Source organism: Nelumbo nucifera, chromosome 6 (genome assembly GCF_055504915.1).
Source record: "Nelumbo nucifera cultivar China Antique chromosome 6, China Antique-T2T, whole genome shotgun sequence".
Lineage (NCBI taxonomy): Eukaryota > Viridiplantae > Streptophyta > Magnoliopsida > Proteales > Nelumbonaceae > Nelumbo > Nelumbo nucifera.
This window is the reverse complement of record NC_142654.1, coordinates 38573776-38596372: the sequence shown is the minus strand read 5'-3', so window position 1 is coordinate 38596372 and position 22597 is coordinate 38573776. Positions and strand designations below refer to the sequence as shown.

Genomic DNA, 22597 nt, shown 5'->3' with positions numbered 1-22597 from the left:
CGTACATTTTCATTTCACTTGACTAATTTTTTTTTTATAATTAATGACATATTTATAGGATTTATTATATGTTAATTTGCAATCAAGTTCTGTATCAGACTTGTATATATGAATATATAACAATCATTCACAAGTATTGACACCAACAACAACAATGAGTTGAGTCTTCTTATATATATTAGAGGTGGTTACTCATTAAATTAAGAGTGCACTACTAAAAGCAAGGTTTTTAAAACCGATTCGGACAGAATCGGTCAGGGTTCAGTTATTTGGTCGAATGATTGGCCTGTTCTGACAAATAAATATATAAAAATGATCAAAATTATTGAACGGTTTGAATGATTCAATTGCCCGGATCGACAGTTTATTGATTAAATCAATGTTTTTTAGCAAAAATCTGATTTTAGGGAAAGACGGAACCGATCAACTGACTAATTCCCAGTTTTTCCGGTCCGATCCAATTTTAAAAACCATGACTAAAAGAAACTACTCTTGAAGGCCTCTGAAAGGCAAGTAAAGAATTGCATTTTGAGAAGCCATTAAAGGAGCAATTGATGAATGGGAGACAAAGAAGAACAGGAAATCACCGAAGGAGGTGGAGGAGGAAGTGGAGGGAACTCACCAATTTCATATATGGGGAGAGGATTGGGAAGATTACCATTACCCTGATAGCGATAGGGTGCTAGTTAGTTGGTAGATGATTTGTATAATGAATTATTGCGTTTGAAAACTTTGGATATTTCAAGTATGTGTACAGTATTATGTTTGAACCAAATATATGCAAATATGAATGTGTTTTTCTTATGTTTTTTATTTTCAATTGAGTTGATATGGCATTTTTTTCATCTTGTAATATTTGTAACATCATTTTAAGAATTCTATTGTGTTTTCATTGCTAGTTTTAATAAATTTTGGTACATATTTTTGTTATGTTCTTATTATTTCAAAATTGTTATGTTTATATTATTAATTTTTCCCATTTTTACTATATTATAATTATTTTGTTAAGGTTTTTCATCATCATCTTTATCATCTTGTTACGGTGTAATCATTTTATTATATTAATGTTTTACGTTTTGTTATTTTTTAAAAATTTGTTATGCTTATATTATGATTTTCCATTTTATTATTTTTCCAGTTTCATCATTTTGTAATAATTGTCTTAAGTTTTTATTTTATTTTTAATAATTTTTTATGTCAAAACTATTAATAAATTTTACTTTTATTATTAGCTGGTAAATAGTTTTTACCATATTTTTTATTTTTCGGATAAAAGACTTAAACATATCCTGAATTTTCATAAATTGACTTAAATATACCCTAAGATTTTCAAAAAGACTTAAATATACTTTGTGGGCTAACTATAGAGGACTTAAACATACCCTCCTTCAAATTTAAAATTTTTAAAATCCTATTTTGTCCTCCTGAGAAGAAGAAGAAGAAGGTGGGAGGAAAAATTTACTTTGAAAATTGTTAATGACCTTGTAATTCAAATTCTTTTATCCTTCATTGTCACTTTCTTTTCATTTATTGAAGCAAGTTAACAAGAGAAATTTACTGTGAATAGAGATGAACCGAGTTGACTTTTTTAAGTTGTTTGATTCGATCATTAAATTATTGTTGATTTTGATGTAATGTAAATTATTCCCCTATTTCCTTCCCTTGGAAGGATCTATTGCAGAATAAAGCATAAAAAAATAGGGATTGAGAAACAAAGTTCAAAGAATGGAGGAGGCTTTGTTGGTGGCTTTCTTTAATCGTTTGATTGGAATGGGAAGTCCAGGAAGAAGTTGTTCTCTAACGATTATCTTTCCTATTCAAGAGTATATTTTGAAAATTTAAATGAACATGAAGGATAAAAGAGTAATTATGTATATTTAAGTTTTTTTTTTTTAAAAAACTTAGGGTGTGTTTAAGTCTTATACCCTTATTTTATTGTTCATTTATAAAGTTTTTTGGTATTTAAAATAGCCCTACCTGGCATATACTATCTGTCTACTCATTGCCACGTGTATACCATTGGTGACCCAATGCCATTAACATGGCATGCGCACTGTCCCATCTTATATCTTAATATTAAAAGGGTAGCTTCCCCTACAAACTTGCTTTCCAGAAGATTTTCATTCATTTGAAATTATCAGATTGTTCAAGTATATATCCTAATGAATATAATTCAAAGAGGATTTATTTAATCTGAGTAGCTGGAGATTACTTGAGAGCTCAGAATATGTGAACACAATAAGGACGACCATGTCAGTCTTTATTACCATGCTCTAATCAGATTAATTAAGATAGAAGGGAAAACTTTTATTCATCCTAAAAAAGAGGAAAAGGTCCTGTTCATGTTACTGCCATTCTTTGTTTCTGAAAAAAATTAATGTTGTACTTTTCAATGATGTGGCTTTAACACATCCACTGTGTGAATAGGACTCCTTCCTCTTTCATAACTAGAATTTCAACTTTAGCACTATTTAATTGCTTTATATGTTTTATTTTTATGGTTGATATAGTATTGGTAAGAAAATTAAATTGATAAAGATGGATTAAAATATCTTTTTTTCTCCTTAATTGGTATTAGTGGTAATGTGGTATAACTTAGTGGTAATTTTTAATTGCGTTAATTAATAGGATAATTAAATATGAAATATGCAGGCATGTATAGATTTGTAAATGTATGGATTTGTAACGGTCAAGTATGGAGTGTGAGGTGTAAATGTTTGTAGTCAATTTGCAATGGTTTGTGGATATGATGATCGTCAAAGTATGGCTTTAATAGTTGAAATGAATTTATATAACGATTTGTGGCAGATATGCATTGATTTGTCACGTTTACCAATGGCTTGTAACAGTTTGGTATTTGATGCGGGGTGACCCAACCCAATCCATTTGAGGCCGGGAAGGCCTAGCCCAGATTCGGGAACGAGATCTGTTATAGCAGGGGTTATCCTGTTCCTCTCGTATGGAGTCAATTGTGAGGCGTCCACGCGTCCCCAAAGAGCTCTCTGACTGCCCTCGTACAACACCTAACTCAGGCGTTCATCTCCACCTACCTCCAGGAAGCTCAAGTATAAATATGGGTGCCCCCCTCCAGGTACAGGGGTCGAATACAATTTGCAGTCTGAATTTGGAACTGGGCTCACAAACCGTACCCTGGTTCCCCTCTTTGTACCCCGTACTAACTTGACCGTCGGAGACTCTGCCTCGGGTTCTCACCCGGGGCCTCTGACGTATTCTGTCTTGTAGTACCTCAGTCACCCACCTTCGGCTTCTGTAGTGCTCGGAGCTCCCTTCACCTCGACCTACATACCTCAACCATGGCAACAACCTCTCCGAACCCTCGAAGCCTTTGGTCAGCCTCCAGAGCCTAGAGACAAAATTACTTTGTTGTCCTCGGCCAATCCGAGCATCAACAATTGGCACTATCTATGGGAAACGTTGCTAAGACGTTTCCTAAAAGGAACTTTGACAAGCTATCAGATCCCTGAGCTCCAACCAACCAACATGATACGAAGAACAAGGAACACACAAAATCTTGTCATCAATGAGTAGTTTCAGGCCATGCTCGACCGCTTGGAGTACTTGACATAGCGAGTCGAGCAAAACTACCCCCAGGTAAGAGGTCACCCCCAGGGTGACCGCCCCGCCGAGGAGTCCACACAGTCGGGCCGGCATGGATCCACCAGCCAATCGGTCCCCATCCTCGGCCACGCGCAGCGGACCAAGCCTTTCGAGTATGGTAGCAGTCATCCAGCCGACCTGCTCTCCCAGGCCTCCTGATCTCCCAGCCGAAGGGGGGACAACTCCAAACCACCTAGTCGAAGGGAGGAAGAACCAGAACAAACGAAGGATAGCCGCCAGACCTCTGAGCAGCATCATCGATGCTGAAGGGCCAAGTCAAGGGATGAAGGCGGACGTCGCGATCGCCCTAGCGCCCACTCCAGGGCCGAGGGCCGGCGTCGAGCCTCTTCCCATCATGTCTCGGACCTCCAGGATGTCCTGAACGACCGTGGTGCTAAGATCGAAGCACATGGTCTCAACTCCGAGCACTCCGGAGTCTGCATCGACCACCATCATGCCCATGAAGACTAGGACGGCACATGGGCCATGCCCGAACCCATGTTTGCCGATCTCCGAGACGAGCTTGGCACTGTCAAAGCCGAGCTCCGACAAGTTAAGGAGGGTCAAACTGATACCTCGGCCAGACAGAGCAATTCCCTTGGGAGAATGGATGCCTTCTCTCTTGATATCGTTGCCGAGCCTCTACCTCTGAACTTCAAGGCTCCCACCTTGGAGATGTACAACGGGAACACAGACCTAGATGAGCACTTGGAGAGCTTCAGGGCACTCATGATCCTATACGGATACTCCAACGCCTTGACGTGCTGGACTTTCCAGGCAACCTTCAAGGGATCCGTTCGGCGGTGGTTTTCTAGCCTCCCACCTCGATCCATCACCTCATGGGAGTAGTTTTCCAACATGTTCCTCTCCCACTTCATCAGCTGTCGGCGTCCCCAGAAAAGCATTGTCTCGCTGATGATTGTCAAGTAGAAGTGAAGAGAGAGTTTGTGGTCATACATTGACCGCTTCAAAAAAGAAGAGGAACTTTGCACTGGAATGTTGAAAGGCCATAGAGGAGGAAGCTGAAAAGTTACTCGACGTCGGCTTCATCCGAGAGGTACACTACCTTAACTGGTTGTCAAATGTGGTTATGATAAAGAAAGCTAATGGGAAATAGCGGATCTGTGTTGATTTCACAGACCTTAAACGAGCTTGCCCCAATGACAGTTTTCCTTTGCTGAGGATAGACCACCTCGTTGACGCCATTGCAGGGTATGAGCTACTTAGCTTTGGATTCCTTCTCCAGATACAATCAGATAAAGATGCACCTAGATGATGAAGAGAAGACCTCGTTCATCACTAAACATGACACATATTACTACCGTGTGATGCCCTTCGGCTTCAAGAATACTGGGGCCACCTACCAGTGCCTTATTAACAAGGTGTTCAAAGAGTAGATGGGGAGGAACGTTGAAGCCTATGTGGATGACATGGTAGTGAAGAGTCTGAAGGCCAAGACCCACATCCCGGACCTAGTCGAGACCTTCAACACCTTGCGGAAGTACAATATGAAGCTCAACCCTAGCAAGGGTGCCTTTGGCGTCACATTAGGCAAATTCTTAGGTTTCATTGTCACTTAGAGAGGCATTGAGGCTAATCCTGAGAAGATACAAGCCATAATAGACATGGCACCCCCCCGGATGGTGAAGGAGACCCAAAAACTCACCGACCGAATAGCAACCCTCAATTGCTTCATGTCAAAGTCAGCTGACCGCTACCTACCCTTCTTTTGTGCCATCAAGAAGCTAAAAGAGTTTCAATGGACGAAGGAGTGCCAGCGTGCCTTTGACGAGCTCAAGGCGTACCTTACTTTGCCTCCCCTTCTCACCCGGCTGACCGAAAGGGAAACCTTGTACCTATACCTCTCAGCCAGAGATGAGGCAATCAGTTCAGTCCTCATCAAGGATGATGGCGTGCAGAAACCGGTTTACTATGCTAGCAAGGTCCTTTGCGACGCCGAAACCAAGTACCCCGAGGTAGAGAAGTTGGCTCTCGCCCTCGTGGTTTCAGCAAGGAAGCTTTGGCCATACTTTCAGGCCCACACTGTAGTGGTCCTGACAAACCAAACCCTCAAGGCTGTCCTCAGCAAACCCAAGGTCTTGAGACACCTGACGAAGTGGGTCTTTAAGCTATCTGAGTTTGATGTTCAGTACCGGCAGAGACCCGTGATCAAAGTACAAGCCTTGGTAGATTTCATAGTAGAATGCACCTTCAACTGAGCCCTTCGCCAGCCCCCAGAAAATGCTGAGGGGGATCATGTGGACGACGAGGCTCAACTTCAATGGAAGCTCTTTGTCGATGGTTCATACAATGCTAAAGGAAGCAGAGCGGGCCTCGTCCTCCTCACCCCAGATGATGTTGTCCTGGAGTATGCGTTAAGGTTTGACTTCCTTGCATCAAACAATGAAGCCGAGTACGAGGCCCTCCTCACTAGTTTGCAGCTTGCTAGCGACCTCGGCTCCTCATACATAGAAGCCTTCAACGACTCTCAACTGGTGGTAAATCTGGTGAATGGCGAGTATGAGGCTAGGGAACAAAGTATGTCCAAGTACCTCACTAAAGTCCAAGATATAGCCCGCCACTTCCAACGCTTCTCCTTGCAACGGGGCCCGCAAGCTAAGAACACACGAGATGACGCCCTCTCTAAGTTGGTAAGTACCTCGAGCGGATCCCCTGGCCATATTGTGCACGTCGAGAAGTTGCTTCGGACCTCCATTGAAGAAACCCGAGTACTCCCAATAGAGGCCAAACCTTCATGGATGGATCCCATCGTCAACTTCCTATCAATTGGACGGCTGCCCGAAGACAGAAATGAGGCAAAGTGACTCTGATGACAGACAACCCACTACACCCTGCTGGAAGGGAAACTGTACTGAAGATCCCTCACCTTACCCTACCTCCGATGCTTTCATCTGGAGGAAAGCAACTATGTGCTACAAGAAATTCACGAGGGCATTTGTGGTAATCATCTTGGCGGGAGAGCCTTAGCCCAAAAAGCCCTAAGGCAGTGCTCCTTCTGGCCTACCCTCCACAAGGATGCAGCTAGATTGGTGCAAAAGTGTGACCCATGTCAAAGACATGCCAACTTATGCCACCGACCGACGACCACTCTCACAGCCCTTAGCAGACCATGGCCCTTTGCCAAATGGGGCATGGACCTCCTTGGCCCCTTTCCTTCGGCCACGGGGTGCAAAAAGTACCTCATTGTTGCAGTAGACTACTTCACCAAGTGGGTAAAGGCCGAGCCTCTAGCCGCCATCACAGTGCGAGCCATCCAAAATTTCTTTTGGAAAAACATTATATGTCGCTTCGGCTACCCTACATGCTAGTCGCCGACAATGGAAAGCAATTTGATGACACCAAGTTCCGAGAGTGGTGCGCCTCCTTCGGTATCAGGCAATAGTACACCTCGGTAGGTTATCCTCAAACCAATGGCCTAACCAAGGTCACAAACAGAACAATACTGGATGGGCTGAAGACCGGATTGGACCGAGCTAAAGGCCTATGGGTTGAAGAACTAAACAGTGTACTCTGGGCTTACCGAACTATGCCTCAGACAGTCACGGGAGAAACTCCCTTTGGCTTAACCTACAACATAGAAGTAGTAATCCCAGTAGAGATCGGCCAACCAACACTCCGAATTGAGGTGTATAACGAAGTCGAGAATGATGAAGCCCTTAGAGCAAACTTAGATCTGCTAGAAGAAGCCTGAGAGCAAGCACAGATAAGGATAGCTGCTTACTAGCAGCGAGTGACCCGCTACTACAACTCTAGGGTAAAAGAAAGCATTATCAAGAAGGAGACCTTGTCCTCAGAAAAGCCATGGTCCCCGAACCCAAAGTTGGGAAATGGGCCCCAACTGGGAAGGCCTCTACAGAATCAAGCGAGTCGCCGGCCCTGGCACTTTTCACCTGGAAGACCTATACCTCAGACATGGAACTCAGAGAATCTTCGGATGTACTACAAATGATTGTAATATCTTTTTGACACTATTGGATGACTGAAGCAATGTTCATCTTCGGCTCAATGGTTAGTGCGTGTACCTACTAAGTTCCTCCTTGGCCTCGCGACTGGCAAGGGCGCACAGCCTCCTCCAAGGACTGTACCCCCTCGCTAGACCGATGCCAAGACTTAAAAAATAAGTAGCGAACACCCTAGCTGTGACTTAATGTGTCGGAATACACCCGGGCGTCCGAGGGCCTCATATGCCTCAACGCCCCACCTCGGTGGCGGCTAGCCTCCTAAACATTCACACTTAGCACTACCAGCAAAGGAAGCCAGACTCCTTGGAGCGTTGCGCTCGACCTCGTTGAAACAAGTATGCGGGGATATGGGAGCCAGGAAAGCTTCGGCTCTGCCTAGAACCCATGGATCCAGACGAGCCTCAGCTCTGTCTCGGCCACCCCACAATAGGGCAGGCCACCTTGGCTTTGCCAAAGCTAATGCACAAGTATACGGGAGCCAGGCGAGCCTCGGCTCTACCTAGGCCCCACGGAGCCAGACGAGCCTCAGCTCTGTCTCGGCCACCCCCTAATAGGGCAGGCCACCTCGGCCTTGTCGAAGCTAATGCGCAGGGATATGGGAGATAGGCGAGCCTCAGCTCTGCCTAGGCCCCACGGAGCCAAACAAGCCTCAGCTCTGTCTCGAGCACCCCTCAATACGATAGGCCACTTTGGCCTCGCCGAAACCAATACTTAGATGATTGGGAGACAAGCGAGCCTCAGCTCAGTCTCGGCCCCACTCTTACATCGACAGGTCATCTTGCTATTTACTTGAAGAGAGGAGAGTCAAGCGTGTCTCATGCTCCGCTTTGACCTCCCCCCATCATAGGCCTCTTTGGCCTTGCCTAAGTCAACGCTCAAGAAGAGTGGTAGGCCAAGCAAGCCCTAGCCTAGTTGCGGAGGCTTCGCCTCGGCCACCCCTCCGCCATTCTCCTGACGTGCAAAGTAAAGTATATCGAAGAGAACTATACTGGTCTCACGCTGTGATTTTTCCCTTGGAGGGGCAAGGACCCTTCGGCAACAAAAGCATAAGTGCAAAAAGTACAAGGAAAAACAACACAGCAAAGCACAAGTTCAAAATTTGAGGCAAAGATAAAAAATGCCACCAATTTTCATTATGTACAAAATTTTTGGCTTTACAAAATTGTCTCATGGCCCCTCGGGCCAAACATATGTACAATGTAAAAAAAAAAAACCAGAGAGAGAAAAAGCTTGGCCTAAGCCTCGCCACCAGCCGAAGGAGTGAGTGCAGAATCAGTAGCCTCTTCAGGAGAGTCATGGATCACCTTCAAAGATTTAGCATCAAAATCTGGAAGCACCGCCACAAGTGCCTTCTTGGTGTCCTCAATCCCATCCAAGTAATCCCCGGAAGCGAGATCGGCCAACTCATTGGCTCGTTTCCCTGCCTCCTGGGCCCTCTTCTCAGCCTCGGCTTCCTTCTGTTTGGCCTCTGTAGCCTTCTTAGTTGCCTCCTCGGCCTTCCTCTCTGCCTCGGCCGCCCGCTTATTCGCCTCGGCGATGTCTACCTCGGCATGGTGGAGACGCCGTTCGGCCTCATAAATGAGGTCTCTGCATGAGTCCTCTCCATATTCTCTTGGGAGAAGAGATCTTGTGTCTTCTTCAGCTTCTCTTCGGCCCCCATGCAAAGCTTTTGTTCGTCGCCGAAGTATCACTGGAACTCGCGACGCTTCTCCATGGCGGTGGTGGCGACTTGCCTAAACTTGTCTTTCTTAGCCTCCAACTTGTCCATGTTGGCTAGGGTCAATTTCAGCCGATCCCCTAGCCCAACAAAGTGAAGACAGACCAGCAACGAGAAAATAGTTAGCACCTAGCAGATAAATGAAGAAAAGAAGGAAAGGAAAGGGGAGCAAGCTGTTACCTTGACCAGGCTCTGCAACCCCTACTCGTACAACCTGTTCGGGGCCATCCCCAGCATCTAGAAGCGGTCCCGTTCTATGAGAGCCCCACTCACCAATGCCGGGCCAACTCCCGCGTTGCGGATAGAGTACCCCTTGCAGATCTCCTACTCTGTGCGGAAGATTTGGTCAGACTGCTAGGTGAGCTCTTCCAATGGCGCGGGAGCAGAAAATAGCCTCATTCACTCCTTGTGGGGCCTCCTCGGGGCATCACCGGAAAAACTCTAGGGCTGACCCCCTACAGCCTCCTCGGCCGGCCTCTTCCTCCCTACCTCAACCCCGTTGGCAAGTCCTCTCGGCACCTCGGCCGGATGCTGCGGCACTTGCTCCTTGCGCCCCAGCTGGCCCTCCTTGACGGGCCCCTTCCCCTTCGCGAGGATCTGTGGAGTGGCTCCCTTCGGGGGAGCTATTGAAGAAGTCCCTTTGGCAGGGACCTGTGCTCTCGTTCCCTAGGCAGGGCCTAGCGGGAAGACCCCCCCCTTCACAGGGGCCGGTGCCTTCTTCTAGGCTGGCGTGCCCCCAGTAGGCCTCTGAAGCGTCTATCCACCAGCCTTCGCCCGCTCCTTCTATATCACGCGGTCACAGTCCAATATGGCCTTCCGAGCATCCATCGGCACTTCTGTAAGCAAAGCAATAGTTAGTACCATTACACAAAGACGAAGGCAAGGAAAACATGAAAAGGAGTTGCGTGGCCTATCCTATCGAGAGGGGTAGGGCTGAGTCCCATGAAAACCAATGGGATCTCCTCCTCCACCAAGGGCTGGGCTCGAACTCTCCCCAGGTTGAGCAGCCGCATGAGATCATCACTTTCCTCACTTGTAAGCAAGGGGACACTTTTCTCTACACACAAACTGGCTCTCCCCACCCCGACTTGAAGGACCAGCCCTCAGGACAAGACAAAAAGAAATATTTACTCTTCTAGTTGTGCATGAAAGAGAGGTTATCTATGGGCTTGGACTTGCGGGGTTGGAAACAGAAGACACCAGCTTCGAAAGAGTTCTTCCTCAGTATGAAGACCGCTCGGAAGAGCTTCGGCATCACCTCCACGCATTGGGTGCCAATTGGCTAAGGGTAATCCCATACACCCTTAGCAGGTCAGAGATCAGCGGATGAAGGGGGAACCGAAGACCGAATTGGAGGAGAGTGTTGAAAAATGCAGATCTCCCCCTCCTTGGGAGTCCATAGCCAATCACCCGCCTTGGGCGCCCTCACCCCATAGGATGAAGCGATGAAGTATTGCCTCGTGAGGGCCTTAACCTAACCCCACTCTAGAGAACCTACGAACTCTGGGCAAGAAGGATCAGCCCTGGCCACTACCCCGACAACACTCTCAACCCTTGTCTTGGGGACGAGGTCTGGGTCCTGCTCTCCCTCGGCCTGGGGGGACCCCTCAGCATTACAGATGCGGCGCTCTCACAGGGAGGGTCATTGCCTTGACGGATGCCTTCGACTCCCCCGGAGGTTACCCTCTCCTGGAGCACCTCCACCTCGCATCGAAGGGGAATGGAAACAGAAGGGCTTCAAGGGGAAAGGGGAGAAGGGGTTCGAATGGAGCTCCCCTCTAGTACATTCGGAAGTTCATAGCACTCAGGTCCAAAATCTGAGAAAGACATCGTTGGAAATTACCTAAGAAGGGGAGGGGAAGTAATAGAAGTGAAGGTAGAGTGTTGAAGACTAGAGAATCTAGGAGCAGAGTTCACTCGAAGGCGAAAGCACTTAGAGGCAAAATGATAAGAATTCTGCTGTCAAAGCACCTATTTAAAGAGGAACGAACGGCCTAGATTTCTCAAGATCCAATGGCTGAGAAGCCACCGCCTCCACAACCCAATCATGGCGAGCTGCGTGACGCTCAGCCTCGGAAGGCGAAGTGACGCACTAATAACGGCTCAGATCATCAGAAATCTAACGGATGAGAAGTACCTCCGCACCTGTGATCCAGTCGTGCCACATTCCTGAGTGCTCACCCTAGGAAGACAAAACGACACTCAAGACAGAGTAGTGCATCCGCCCAAAGAGACCCACCGGTCCGGGTGACCCGTTCCAGCAAGCGAGCACATCAGTTCAACCGAAAAACCGTCCCACACACAGATCCTTGGTTCCCGCAGGCCCTCGGCCTAAACAACCTTTGGATTCACAAGCCCCCGGCTTAAACAGCCTTCGGCTTCATAGGCCCTCAGCCTAAACAGCCTTTGGCTCCATAGGTCCTTAGCCCAAATGATGGCCCCAAAGCATCCGCACTGAGTGCGTCTCCTAGGTCACTTGTTCGAAGCAACAATGCCATAAACCAATTGCAGCCTAGGCCCAACTTATAAAGACGAACCAAACAGAGACGAGAAAGAGGACGCCACCGCAAGGTACACCTTGGCTACCGGGCCCACTGGCGCTCACCATTACTACTTCCATCAGCCGAAGTCGAATTTTTTCTCTCGGCCTCGGGAGTGGGGGGCAAGGGATGTGGGGTGACCCAACCCAACCCATTTGAGGCTAGGAGGCCTAGACCACGAGCGCCAGATTCAGGAACGAGATCCGCTATAGCAGGGGTTACCCTGCTCCCCTTGTATGAAGCCAATCATGAGGCACCCACGCGCCCCTGCAGAGCTCTCTGACTGCCCTCGTATGGCACCCATCTCAAGCGTTCATCTCCACCTACCTCTAGGTAGCTCATGTATAAATCGGGGTGCCCCCTCCAGGTACAAGGATCGAATACAATTTACAGTCTGAATTTGGAACTGGGCTCACAAACCATACCCTGGTTCCCCTCTTCGTACCTTGTACTAACTTGACCGTCGGAGACTCTGCCTCGGGTTCTCATCCAGGGCCTCTGACGTATTTTGTCTTACAGTACCTCGGTCACCCACCTTCGACTTCTGCAGTGCTCAGAGTTCCCTCCACCTCGACCCCGGCAACAACCTCTCCAAACCCTCGAAGCTTTTGGTCATCCTCCGGAGTCTAGGGATGAAATTAATTTGTTGTCCTCGGCCAATCACAACGAAGGCCTACGGGCCGTGCTAGGCCCGACACAAAGGTCTATGCTGTGCTGAGCCAGGGGTTCGAGGCCCACGGGTCGACACGATAGCTCGTGCCGTGCCGCCCGCACTGGATCAAGTATAGATCCACCAAATCTAATATGATATTATCTGATTCATCAGTTCGGTTTTATAAAGCCAAGGTGAATTTGTACTCCAGTTCGGTTTTGCAATTATAGTCCTATAAGAATATGTCCTTATACTGAAGACGAAAATTCGTTTTTCTGACTTTTTTGCTTTCAAAATGGGAACAAAGTTAGTTTATGATAATGGAAGCATACTTTGAACTCAAAGTTACTCAATATGATAAATAGGTAGGATCCGATCTTGAAACTCTTAGGTGTACCCATTACAACCAAAGGTAATACAAAATTTATCAAAGTAAATCGGAACCAATTTGCATTCGTATATTTTGAAGAAACTTGTGTTTACCTTGATATAATGATATATATGCTTTTTGCACTTACCAAACGCAGCCTAATTACTTAACTCCAAATGCATGTAAATGCAAATGACATACTTTGAAGAATTCATCTCTCTTAGCACCATTACTTGTATAGTTGTATTGATTACTGAGAGTACCAAGACCATTTGGTAGGTATGTCTGGTCCTAATTTCAAAATTGGAAAATCTATGATGCTAGAAAATTAAACATACGAAAAAAGGTTTTAACCAATCAACCCCCCCCCTCCCGAATTTTTATGAAAACCCACCTGATTGGTTACCCTTTTGTCTTCAGTTTTCCAAAATGTAGCTGACCATCTTTTCTTGTTTTCACGTAGGAATCAAACAGAAAGCCATAATTAGGAGACGGAATCAGAGATAAAATGTTATGGTCACACCATCCGATAAGGCACCGCGGCGCAGTCATAGGCAGCAGCCCGCATAGCAGGCCGCACAACAGTGGGCACCGCCTGGCAGCACTGCAACATGCACCGCCGATAGTGCGCAGCATGCATCGCCAGGCAGCAGCGCGCACCGCCGCACCGCATGGCAGCATGCACCATGCACACGGCCGGCACCGCACAGCAGCGGCACCATGGTGCGCAGCACGCACCGCCAGGCAGCAGCACGGTAGCAGCACCATGAGGCGCGTACACGGCAGCGGCACCCTGAGGCGTGCGCACGCACTGCGCGGCAGCAGCACTGCGCGCACGCACCGCGCGGCAGTGGCACCATGAGCCGCGCGCACGCACCCGGCAGCAGCAGTAGAGCGGGGCCCACACGACAGCTCATAGGGGTGGGCCCACCCTTATCTGGACACATCAAGCCAACTCGCCGCCAGCTTACCTTATCCTTATCTTATCCCTTATCCCTTAGCTTTATCTTATCTTAAGTAAGAGTGAGTTACCAATAGGAGTAGGTAATTAGGAGTTTGAGTTTAATTAGGAATTTCCTTCTGTAAGCTCCTATTTAAGGAGCCATGAATTGAAATAAAGCATTCAGTTTTCCAGCCAAGAAAAGAGTGAGGAGAGTTTGGGTGGTCTCTTGGACAAATCACCCCAAGGGAGAGTTCGGGTGGTCTCTTGGACAAATCACTCACTAGATAGGCAAAATAGGGTCTGTGCGTAAGACCAAAGGCAAGGGAAGATCAGGGGTTCCTGCCGTGGAACGACCCGTGACGCGATCCTACGCTCGGGCCCATAACATCTTGGTATCAGAGCCTACCGTCATGGGGGAACAGGAGCCGCTGACTTCCAGGGTCCACAAGCTAGAGCATAGGCTCGCCGAAACCTGCTTGGAAGTTCGTGAGGTCAAGGATGAAGTCCGGGAGCTGCGACGCCTTCTGGAAGCGTTTCTCTCCAACAACGAAAGAAGCTCGGAGGGAACCGCCACCACCAACAGCCATCGACCGGACAGGGCGGAGACGTCCAGCGAACAGCAGACCGCTGCCCCAACAGCCGCTGTTATTCCAAAGTACAGTCGGCTGGAATTTCCATCCTACAACGGCGCGGGAGACCCACTGGGATGGTTGCACCGCTGCGAACAGTTCTTCCGCAACCAGCGCACTGATGACAAGGACAAGGTCAGCTTGGCCGCGTTCCATCTGACCGAAGAAGCGCAGCTCTGGTTCTACCGAGTGGAGCAGGAGGAACCAGGTCTTAGTTGGGGACAGTTCAAGTCGTACTACCTCCTTCGGTTCGGACCCCCACTAACAAACAACCCTTTGGGGGAACTCATTAATCTCAAGCAGACCAGTACCGTAGCAGAGTATCAACGGCAGTTCCAGACCCTTCTCGCCAGGGCCTCTTCAGTACGACTGGACCAGCAGGTTGATATGTTCACAGCTGGTCTAGCCGAACCCCTGAGAGTTGATGTAGAGATGCAGAGCCCGCCTAACCTGGTCACAGCAATGAATTTAGCCCGAGCCTTCGAACGCAAACTGTAGATCAGTCGAGGGCCGTTCAGCATGGGACGCCCAGCAGTGGCTTGGACAAACCCGAAGCCTACTGGAGGAGGGTCATCACTAGCAGACAACAGGGAACCACTCGGAATGGCTCCATATCCAGCAGCTAGCCCAGAACAGAAGCCACAGACGAGCACCAATTCCAGATCAGCATCCAGTGTGGAGAGTAGCGGCGGTACACCTCCTATCAAGCACTTGTCAAGGGCTGAGATGGCAGAACGCAGGGCGAGGGGGCAATGCTTTAATTGCGATGATCTCTACTCGGCAGGGCACAGGTGCAAGAAACTTTTCTGCCTCCTGGTGAAACAAGAGGAAGAGGAGGATGAACCCCCTCCATGGGAACCCGATCCAGGAGGGCAAAGCCACCCAGGATTCCCTTAAGGGTGTTTCGACACCCAATTCGAGCTTGGGGACAAGCTCGTAGTTCAGGAGGGGTGTGATGTTATGGTCACACCATCCGACAAGGCACCGCGGCGCAGTCATAGGCAGCAGCCCGCACAGCAGGCCGCACAACAGTGGGCACCGCCTGGTAGCACTGCAACATGCACCGCCGATAGTGCGCAGCACGCATCGCCAGGCAGCAGCGCGCACCGCCGCACCGCATGGCAGCACGCACCATGCACACGGCCGGCACCGCACGGCAGTGGCACCATGGCGCGCAGCACGCACCGCCAGGCAGCAGCACGGTAGCAGCACCATGAGGCGCGTACACGGCAGCAGCACCCTGAGGCGTGCGCACGCACTGCGCGGCAGCAGCACTGCGCGCACGCACCACGCGGAAGTGGCACCATGAGCCGCGCGCACGCACCCGGCAGCAGCAGTAGAGCGGGGCCCACACGACAGCTCATAGGGGTGGGCCCACCCTTATCTGGACACATCAAGCCAACTCGCCGCCAGCTTACCTTATCCTTATCTTATCCCTTATCCCTTAGCTTTATCTTAATCTCATCTTTATCTTATCTTAAGTAAGAGTGAGTTACAAATAAGAGTAGGTAATTAGGAGTTTGAGTCAAGTTGGAGTTTGAGTTTAATTAGGAATTTCCTTCTGTAAGCTCCAATTTAAGGAGCCACGAATTGAAATAAAGCATTCAGTTTTCCAGCCAAGAAAAGAGTGAGGAGAGTTTGGGTGGTCTCTTGGACAAATCACCCCAAGGGAGAGTTCGGGTGGTCTCTTGGACAAATCACCCACTAGATAGGCAAAATAGGGTCTGTGCGTAAGACCAAAGGCAAGGGAAGATCAGGGGTTCCTGCCGTGGAACGACCCGTGACGCGATCCTACACTCGGGCCCATAACATAAAAAGGAAAAAGAAAACAATCGCATTATATAATCTTTAAGAATGTTTACAGCCTAGTAGTAATGTTTTATTTTAGTTGTTGTCCATCCAGTACTGAGCTTGAAGGTAATCAATCACCTTCTTGTCAACTTGGAATGCCTTTGCAAGAACATCATCTTTGATGGGTGGCTTAGGTCCAAACACAGCATTAGCAATGGTGATTGTACCAGGGTTCTGACTGCTTAAACCGGCAAAGGCGACGGCATTGGTGTGCCCCACATTGAACTGGAAGTGAGTGAGACCTTGAGGGAACACAAACACATCTCCCTTGTTCAGGACCTTGGTGAAGAGGCGATTGTCGGGGTTAGAGGTGACAAAGCCCACGTAGAGTCTGCCCTCCAACACAACCAGGACCTCAGTGGCACGGGGGTGAGTGTGGGGTGGATTCAGTCCGTAGGGAGCGTAGTCTATGCGGACCAAAGAAATGCCAAGAGTATTGAGACCAGGTAATTGCATCACATTCACAGGAGTGACTTTGGAGCCAACAGGGTTGGATGTGTTTCCGGGCTTGTCAAGGCCAGAAAAGAAGAAATCATCTGCTGTTGTGTAGTTTGGATTCTTGCAGAACTTCCCATTCACAAACACTGTTCAGAAAACAATAACAAAATTGTCAACAACAGTTGATAGCAAAGAATGAAAGCATTTGAAGTAAAACCAAACAGCTGCACTATATGATGTTAATTAGTTGAATATGTACAAGTTTAATTAGGATTGGACTTCTTTTGTTTGGTATATATACACATATACAAAGGGAAAGGGAATTAGGGAAAGAATGGGAAAGCAGAGTCATGAGAGTGTGAATGTAGTACCTGCAGGAGATTCAGTGTCCTTGATGGCAACACAAAAGTCTTGTAAGGGACTTGGATCTGAGGCTAAAGCTTGAGAGCCAAGGACCAAGATGGCCAGAAATGCGAGCATCCGATAACCCATTTTTTCACTACTTGTAATCAATTTGCTATCATCAATTTGGAACAGGTTTGTTTGTTGATTGACGGGTGAGAAGGTTGGCATGAGAGCCGTGCTATTTATAGAATGAAGCTAACGAAATGGTCTCTTGTGTCTTCCAATAGTCTCTGCGTGCAGTCTAGGATTAAACAAACCAATTGTTTATTAATTAAATTAATTAGTTACTTAGTCTACAACTGCTCTCATTTGCTTTCCAAAAACATGGCACATATCTATCTTGAACAAAGATTTTCATCTATAATTAATCTGTTTAGCTGGGGATATTACTTGACGTATACTTCCATTGCTGGTTGATAGTGTAAACATGAGTTGGAATATGTGAAGAATAGAGGGATGAACTGATCTGGTCAATCTTCACTCTGTTGTAATCAGATAAGGACAAGAATTAATATTTTCTTTTTGATGGTTTGATAAGAATTTATAGGAAGAAATAGCCAGAAACTCTAGATTCTTATGATATAAAATTTCACTGTATTGGTTAGGAAAGAAGAATGAAACTTTGACTTTGCCAATCAATACCTGTCCACAAGGTCGGTTTCTTAAACCTTTTCTCATGGCCCGTTTGGTTGGGCTGAGTTGAAGATTTAGCTAAACTGGTTCAGATGCTTTGATGTGTTCTAGAGGATTAACTATTCGAGGAGGTTGAACCGGTCAGTCCTTCAAATGACTGATTAATAACCAAATTGTGCTCTCCGGATTTTTCCCCAATTAATATAACTTATAAGCGGGTACGAGAAAACAAGTTTTCAGTGGTTCTCACACGAAAATCTTCTAAGTTAGGTTAATTGGTGAAACATGAGGAAATCCCAATTATGCTCTCATTCAATCCAAGAAAACAAGTTTTCAGTGAAGCTGGGTTTTAATAGTTTCCTCAAAGTGCACAGCTCAATTAAAGCTGAAGCTCTCCCAAACGGCCCCAAATAACATCGGCTCTCCAAAAGCTTCACTTGCTTAAAAATGAAGTTGATTAGATAAATTCAAGATTTATAGGACCCTTTCCAAAATGATATCACATCTTGAAATGTTCAATTGCTTAAAGTTCTCATGTGGTAGTCATTAGGTTGAAGCTTGTGTCCTTGAGTGGCAAAATGGTATCGTGTATTAATTACAACGTCACTTTTATATTCTTCTTGAGGGTAGAAAAGAAAAATTCCTCTTTCCCCTTTCTTCTTTCCCACTGGCCTGGTTGTCTACAGATATCTTGACCTTCGATCAATTGGATATATGATATATATGTGTGTTTTCAAAAGGCTATTGGCTCAACATCAGAAAGAGATTTTTCTCATGGTGGCCTGTAGTGGTAGAGGGATGGCAATTTTCTCCATCCCCTCAGGAATCCGACTTTCCCGATCTGATAGGGTAAGGATGGGGATTATTTTGGCGGGGCAGGGATGGGGATGGAGATTAATAGAAATCCTCGATCAGGGTCGAGGTCAGGGTTGCGGATTGAGGTCCCCGCCCCGCCTCGACCCCGATTATGTATATATACTATTTATATTATATATATATATATATAAATATATTTAAAAATTATTTATAATTTAAAATTTTTATTTATTTTAAGTAAATTTATTTTTCAAATGAATACTGTTATCTAAAAAAATTTCGGGGATTTGGGTCCCCATCAGGGACGGAAACAGGGGTTACTTTTCTAGTCAAGGTTAGGAACGAGGAATATGACCCCCTCCCCGAACCCACCCCATTGCCATTCCTATCAGTAGTCTTATTTTCAGCCATTCTATAAATTGGACGAACCATCATGCTCATAAAATATAGAACTGCGCAAGGTTTTTAAAACCAAACCGGTTAAGGGTCTGGTTTTTGGGTTAAATGATTCAATCGTTCGAACCAAATGGATGTCCCATTCTGACAAAAAAAATTAAAAATTTAAAAACAGTCAAAACCATTGGCCGGTTCAAATGGTTTGAACAGTTCAACCACCTAGTTCAATATCTGAGGTAAAATGGAACCGGTCACCTGATTGGTTCCCGGTTTTTTCAGTCGTCCGATCCAGTCCGATTTTGAAAAACATGGAACTGCGACCTACCCATACCAGATCAATTTAACATAAGTGAAACTAGATCTACTAGGCACATCCTTGTAAGCAAATGACTGATGGTTTTTGATAACGTGGTAGTTTCTTGTGCTGCATTTCTTTTAGAAAAAGACTGAACAATGGCCACACTATGTTTTGTATGTTCTTCTTCAGTTATTCCTTGCCTTTGCTCTAGTAGGTTTCATTCTAGAGCATTAGAGATTTAAAACTTTAGCATCATGTAATTGTGTAGAGGTTAAGGTCGTTGGACGTTGTTGGGTTGCAAAACTAAGCTAGAGGTTTAGTGTTGCTGCCATCGGCTTTCTTTGTAAGTCTTCCTCCTTTAGACTCCAGGATGCACCATCTGGTATCAGAACTTTCATATCCAATTCAATCCGAATCCGATCCTATTTTTATTGGATTTGGATAACATAATGTCGTATTTTCAGATCAGATAATAGGATTCAATTGAAAATCATATTGAACTCGGATCACCCCCTATATATATATAATGAATGAAAATAGTTGATAAAAACTTGTATTTTTTGTTTTTCTTTATTTAAACTATTATACTTTTATCTTTAAATAACTTATTAAAATTTTCAAAAATTAAAGTGGATCATATCATATTGGAATATCTGACATTCTTAATGGATTTGTATTTGAATCGCTATTTGTAATATCCGATTGGATCTTTAGATCAGATTGAATCTAGGATTTGTATTATTAGATTAGATTCAGATACACCCCAATTCGAATATGATTCAATTCATTTGCATCCCTACTCCTGGGCGTGGAGGGCACCAGAAGAAATCTTTGTTTAAGGTATGTAGAGAAATTCTCATCATATGCAGGATCTTGAAGAACATATAACCAACACAGATTGACCAAATCTTGACTTAGGTCCAACAACTTTCCAACCTGGTTGAGCTCTAAGACAGGATGGAATTGTGCTTTAGTACAGCAGCTTTTGGCTTTGCAATTAATATAGATCTCACACGGAAAGTTTATAAGCTTATAAGATTTAGCTGAATGCTTTGGCTGTTTAGCGGACTGTGGAAACCAATGATAAGGTTTCACATCAGTAATAAAATACATGGGGCCACATCTTTCACAGTAGAGCCTATAAATTTATTATTAGCATGAAACCTCATCAACATTTGTTTCACAGCCAAACCGTTCAACTAATCCGAGTTCCTTGAAAGTGCAAATTAAAATTTCTTGAGAACAGTTTGAAGCTCTCCCAAACAGATCCTAAATAACATCGGCTAGCTCTTCAAAAGCTTCTTTGATTGAATCAAATCGAGTAGGACCCTTTTCCAAAATGATATGACCTCTTGAAAGGCTCAATTGCTTAAAAGGAAATTATCATCAGGTTGAAGCTTTGTGTTACGGCATCGTGTACTAATTACATTTCACTTTTGTAGCGGAAAAGATCCATTCCTCTTTCCACTTTTGAACTTGCCTGGTTGGGTTAAGTATTGACATTATATTATATATCAAGAATTTCTTTTTAACCTATAAAGGTCGGTTTGATTGGTTCACAGTTGGAATCAATCTGAATTTAAAATCCACATAATCGGAATCAAAATTGGTTAGAATAGATTAATTCTCATTTCCAGGAGAGAGTGGGAATTGTCATTCCACCAAAAAATGGAAACAAGATTTCTGATTCCACCCACCCAAACAAATGGACTCCGTTCCTGCAAATCATATACAGACCCTAAGATGATTTTCAGTAACCTGGTTGTTTCTTGTGTTGTATTTCATCTAGAAATAGCAGCACAATGGCCACTGTCTATTCTATTTCAACTTTGATCTTGTATGGTGCAGTTGCTTGTTTACCGGGCATATTCACTTTAATATCCCCATTTCAACCAACTCACTAAAGCTATATTTAGTACCATTGTTATTTTTTCATGAAACATTTGGGATTTATCAATAGAAACTAGTGTTAAAATATGAGCTGTCATGTTACATAATCAGAAACATTTTGGGTTGATTAATACAAATTATTGTTGTTACTTGAAATATCAAATTTGGTATTTCAACTCTAAAGAGCAATGATCAGTCCCTACATTTATTTTTTTCAGTTGAAGTAACTCTTTTGTGTAACATAACACGTGGTTTTTGAACCTCCATTGACCCGGACGGTCGGACCGTTTAGCCCAGGAACCACCTAGGCAATGAAGGGATGGGAGATCCATCATATAGATAGCCGAATCCTGTAGGAAGGTTGGGTGAAATTTCAAAAATTTCTTTATTCTCATCCGAGAATCCTATTCTCAATTTAGAAAACTACATTTTCAATGTTCGTTCTTGTAACCAAACTAGACCAAATCCGAAACCAAATTAAGGGAGGGATATACCTGATATAGAATCCACGCAAGAAAGCTCCTCCCAACATCGGTGTTCACGCCCAAAGAGAGTACCAAATCCTCACTCCACTGAAGATGACACATCTTAGGGTGAGGCAGGATTTATAGTTAGTTCTTCACCAAGAACTAGTGATTCTTCAACAAGAATCAAATGAGACAGTGAGCGCAACTTCTAAATTGTTTCTTCTAGCAAGAAACAATGTCAAAATCGAATCTTGATCCAATCCAAGAACTGAAGATCGAACAGGGTAGGGTGGAAAGAGCAGGAAGAAAAAGAGCAGAAGGCAAGAGCAGTCTAACTGTGTTGTTTTCTCTCTATATTTAGTGAATGTGTCTTTGGAGGTTCACCCTATTCTCTTATTTATAGCCTTAAAGAGACAATTTCCTAATCCAAATCTTTTATTTGGATCTGAACTATTTAAGTGATAAGGATAATTCCTTATCTTATCTAAAAATAAAGATCAACATTCCAATCAAATTAGGAGTTCCTTTGATCTAAATCTTTATTTGGATCTAAACTCTTTAAGTGGATAAGGATAATCCCTTATCTTATCTATTGATCCAAATCCTAGATCTGCCCCTATTTAATTAATCTAATTAATCCAGTTTGAAATGGGCTTTTAGGCCCATTAAGGTTTCAGGCTCACTTCCACTTTAATGTTGGCTACCTTGGCTCTCTTTGTATAGCGTGAGACTCTATCATTATCTAGACATCAGCCACATGGATTCAGCATAGCCTCTGTTATAAGGCTTGACTGAATTCACTGTTGAATATAGTGAACCCTTGAGTTCATCACTATGTGCTCTTAATGGGCCCAACATTTACACTAAATGGTCATTGGGTCCAGCCATCTTATGAAGACCCAAGGATTGTGAAAAAAAAAAGAGAAAAATGTCCTATTCATGGTACTGCGA

General features: G+C 45.2%; 2 protein-coding genes across 2 annotated transcripts; one reads left to right on the top strand and one right to left on the bottom strand.

Annotated features, from left to right (window-relative positions):
- Window positions 1–5243: 5243 nt before the first annotated feature.
- LOC104586412 (uncharacterized) lies at window positions 5244–6443 on the top strand. Its single transcript, XM_010243643.1, has 2 exons — window positions 5244–5804; window positions 5850–6443. The coding sequence occupies exons 1-2, from the start codon at window positions 5244–5246 to the stop codon at window positions 6441–6443; spliced, it is 1155 nt and encodes a 384-aa protein (XP_010241945.1).
- A 9878-nt stretch (window positions 6444–16321) lies between these two features.
- On the bottom strand, window positions 16322–17284 carry LOC104586413 (putative germin-like protein 2-1). Its single transcript, XM_010243644.2, has 2 exons — window positions 17113–17284; window positions 16322–16887 (listed from the first exon to the last, which is right to left on the bottom strand). The coding sequence occupies exons 1-2, from the start codon at window positions 17231–17233 to the stop codon at window positions 16337–16339; spliced, it is 672 nt and encodes a 223-aa protein (XP_010241946.1). The 5' UTR covers window positions 17234–17284; the 3' UTR covers window positions 16322–16336.
- Window positions 17285–22597: the final 5313 nt, after the last annotated feature.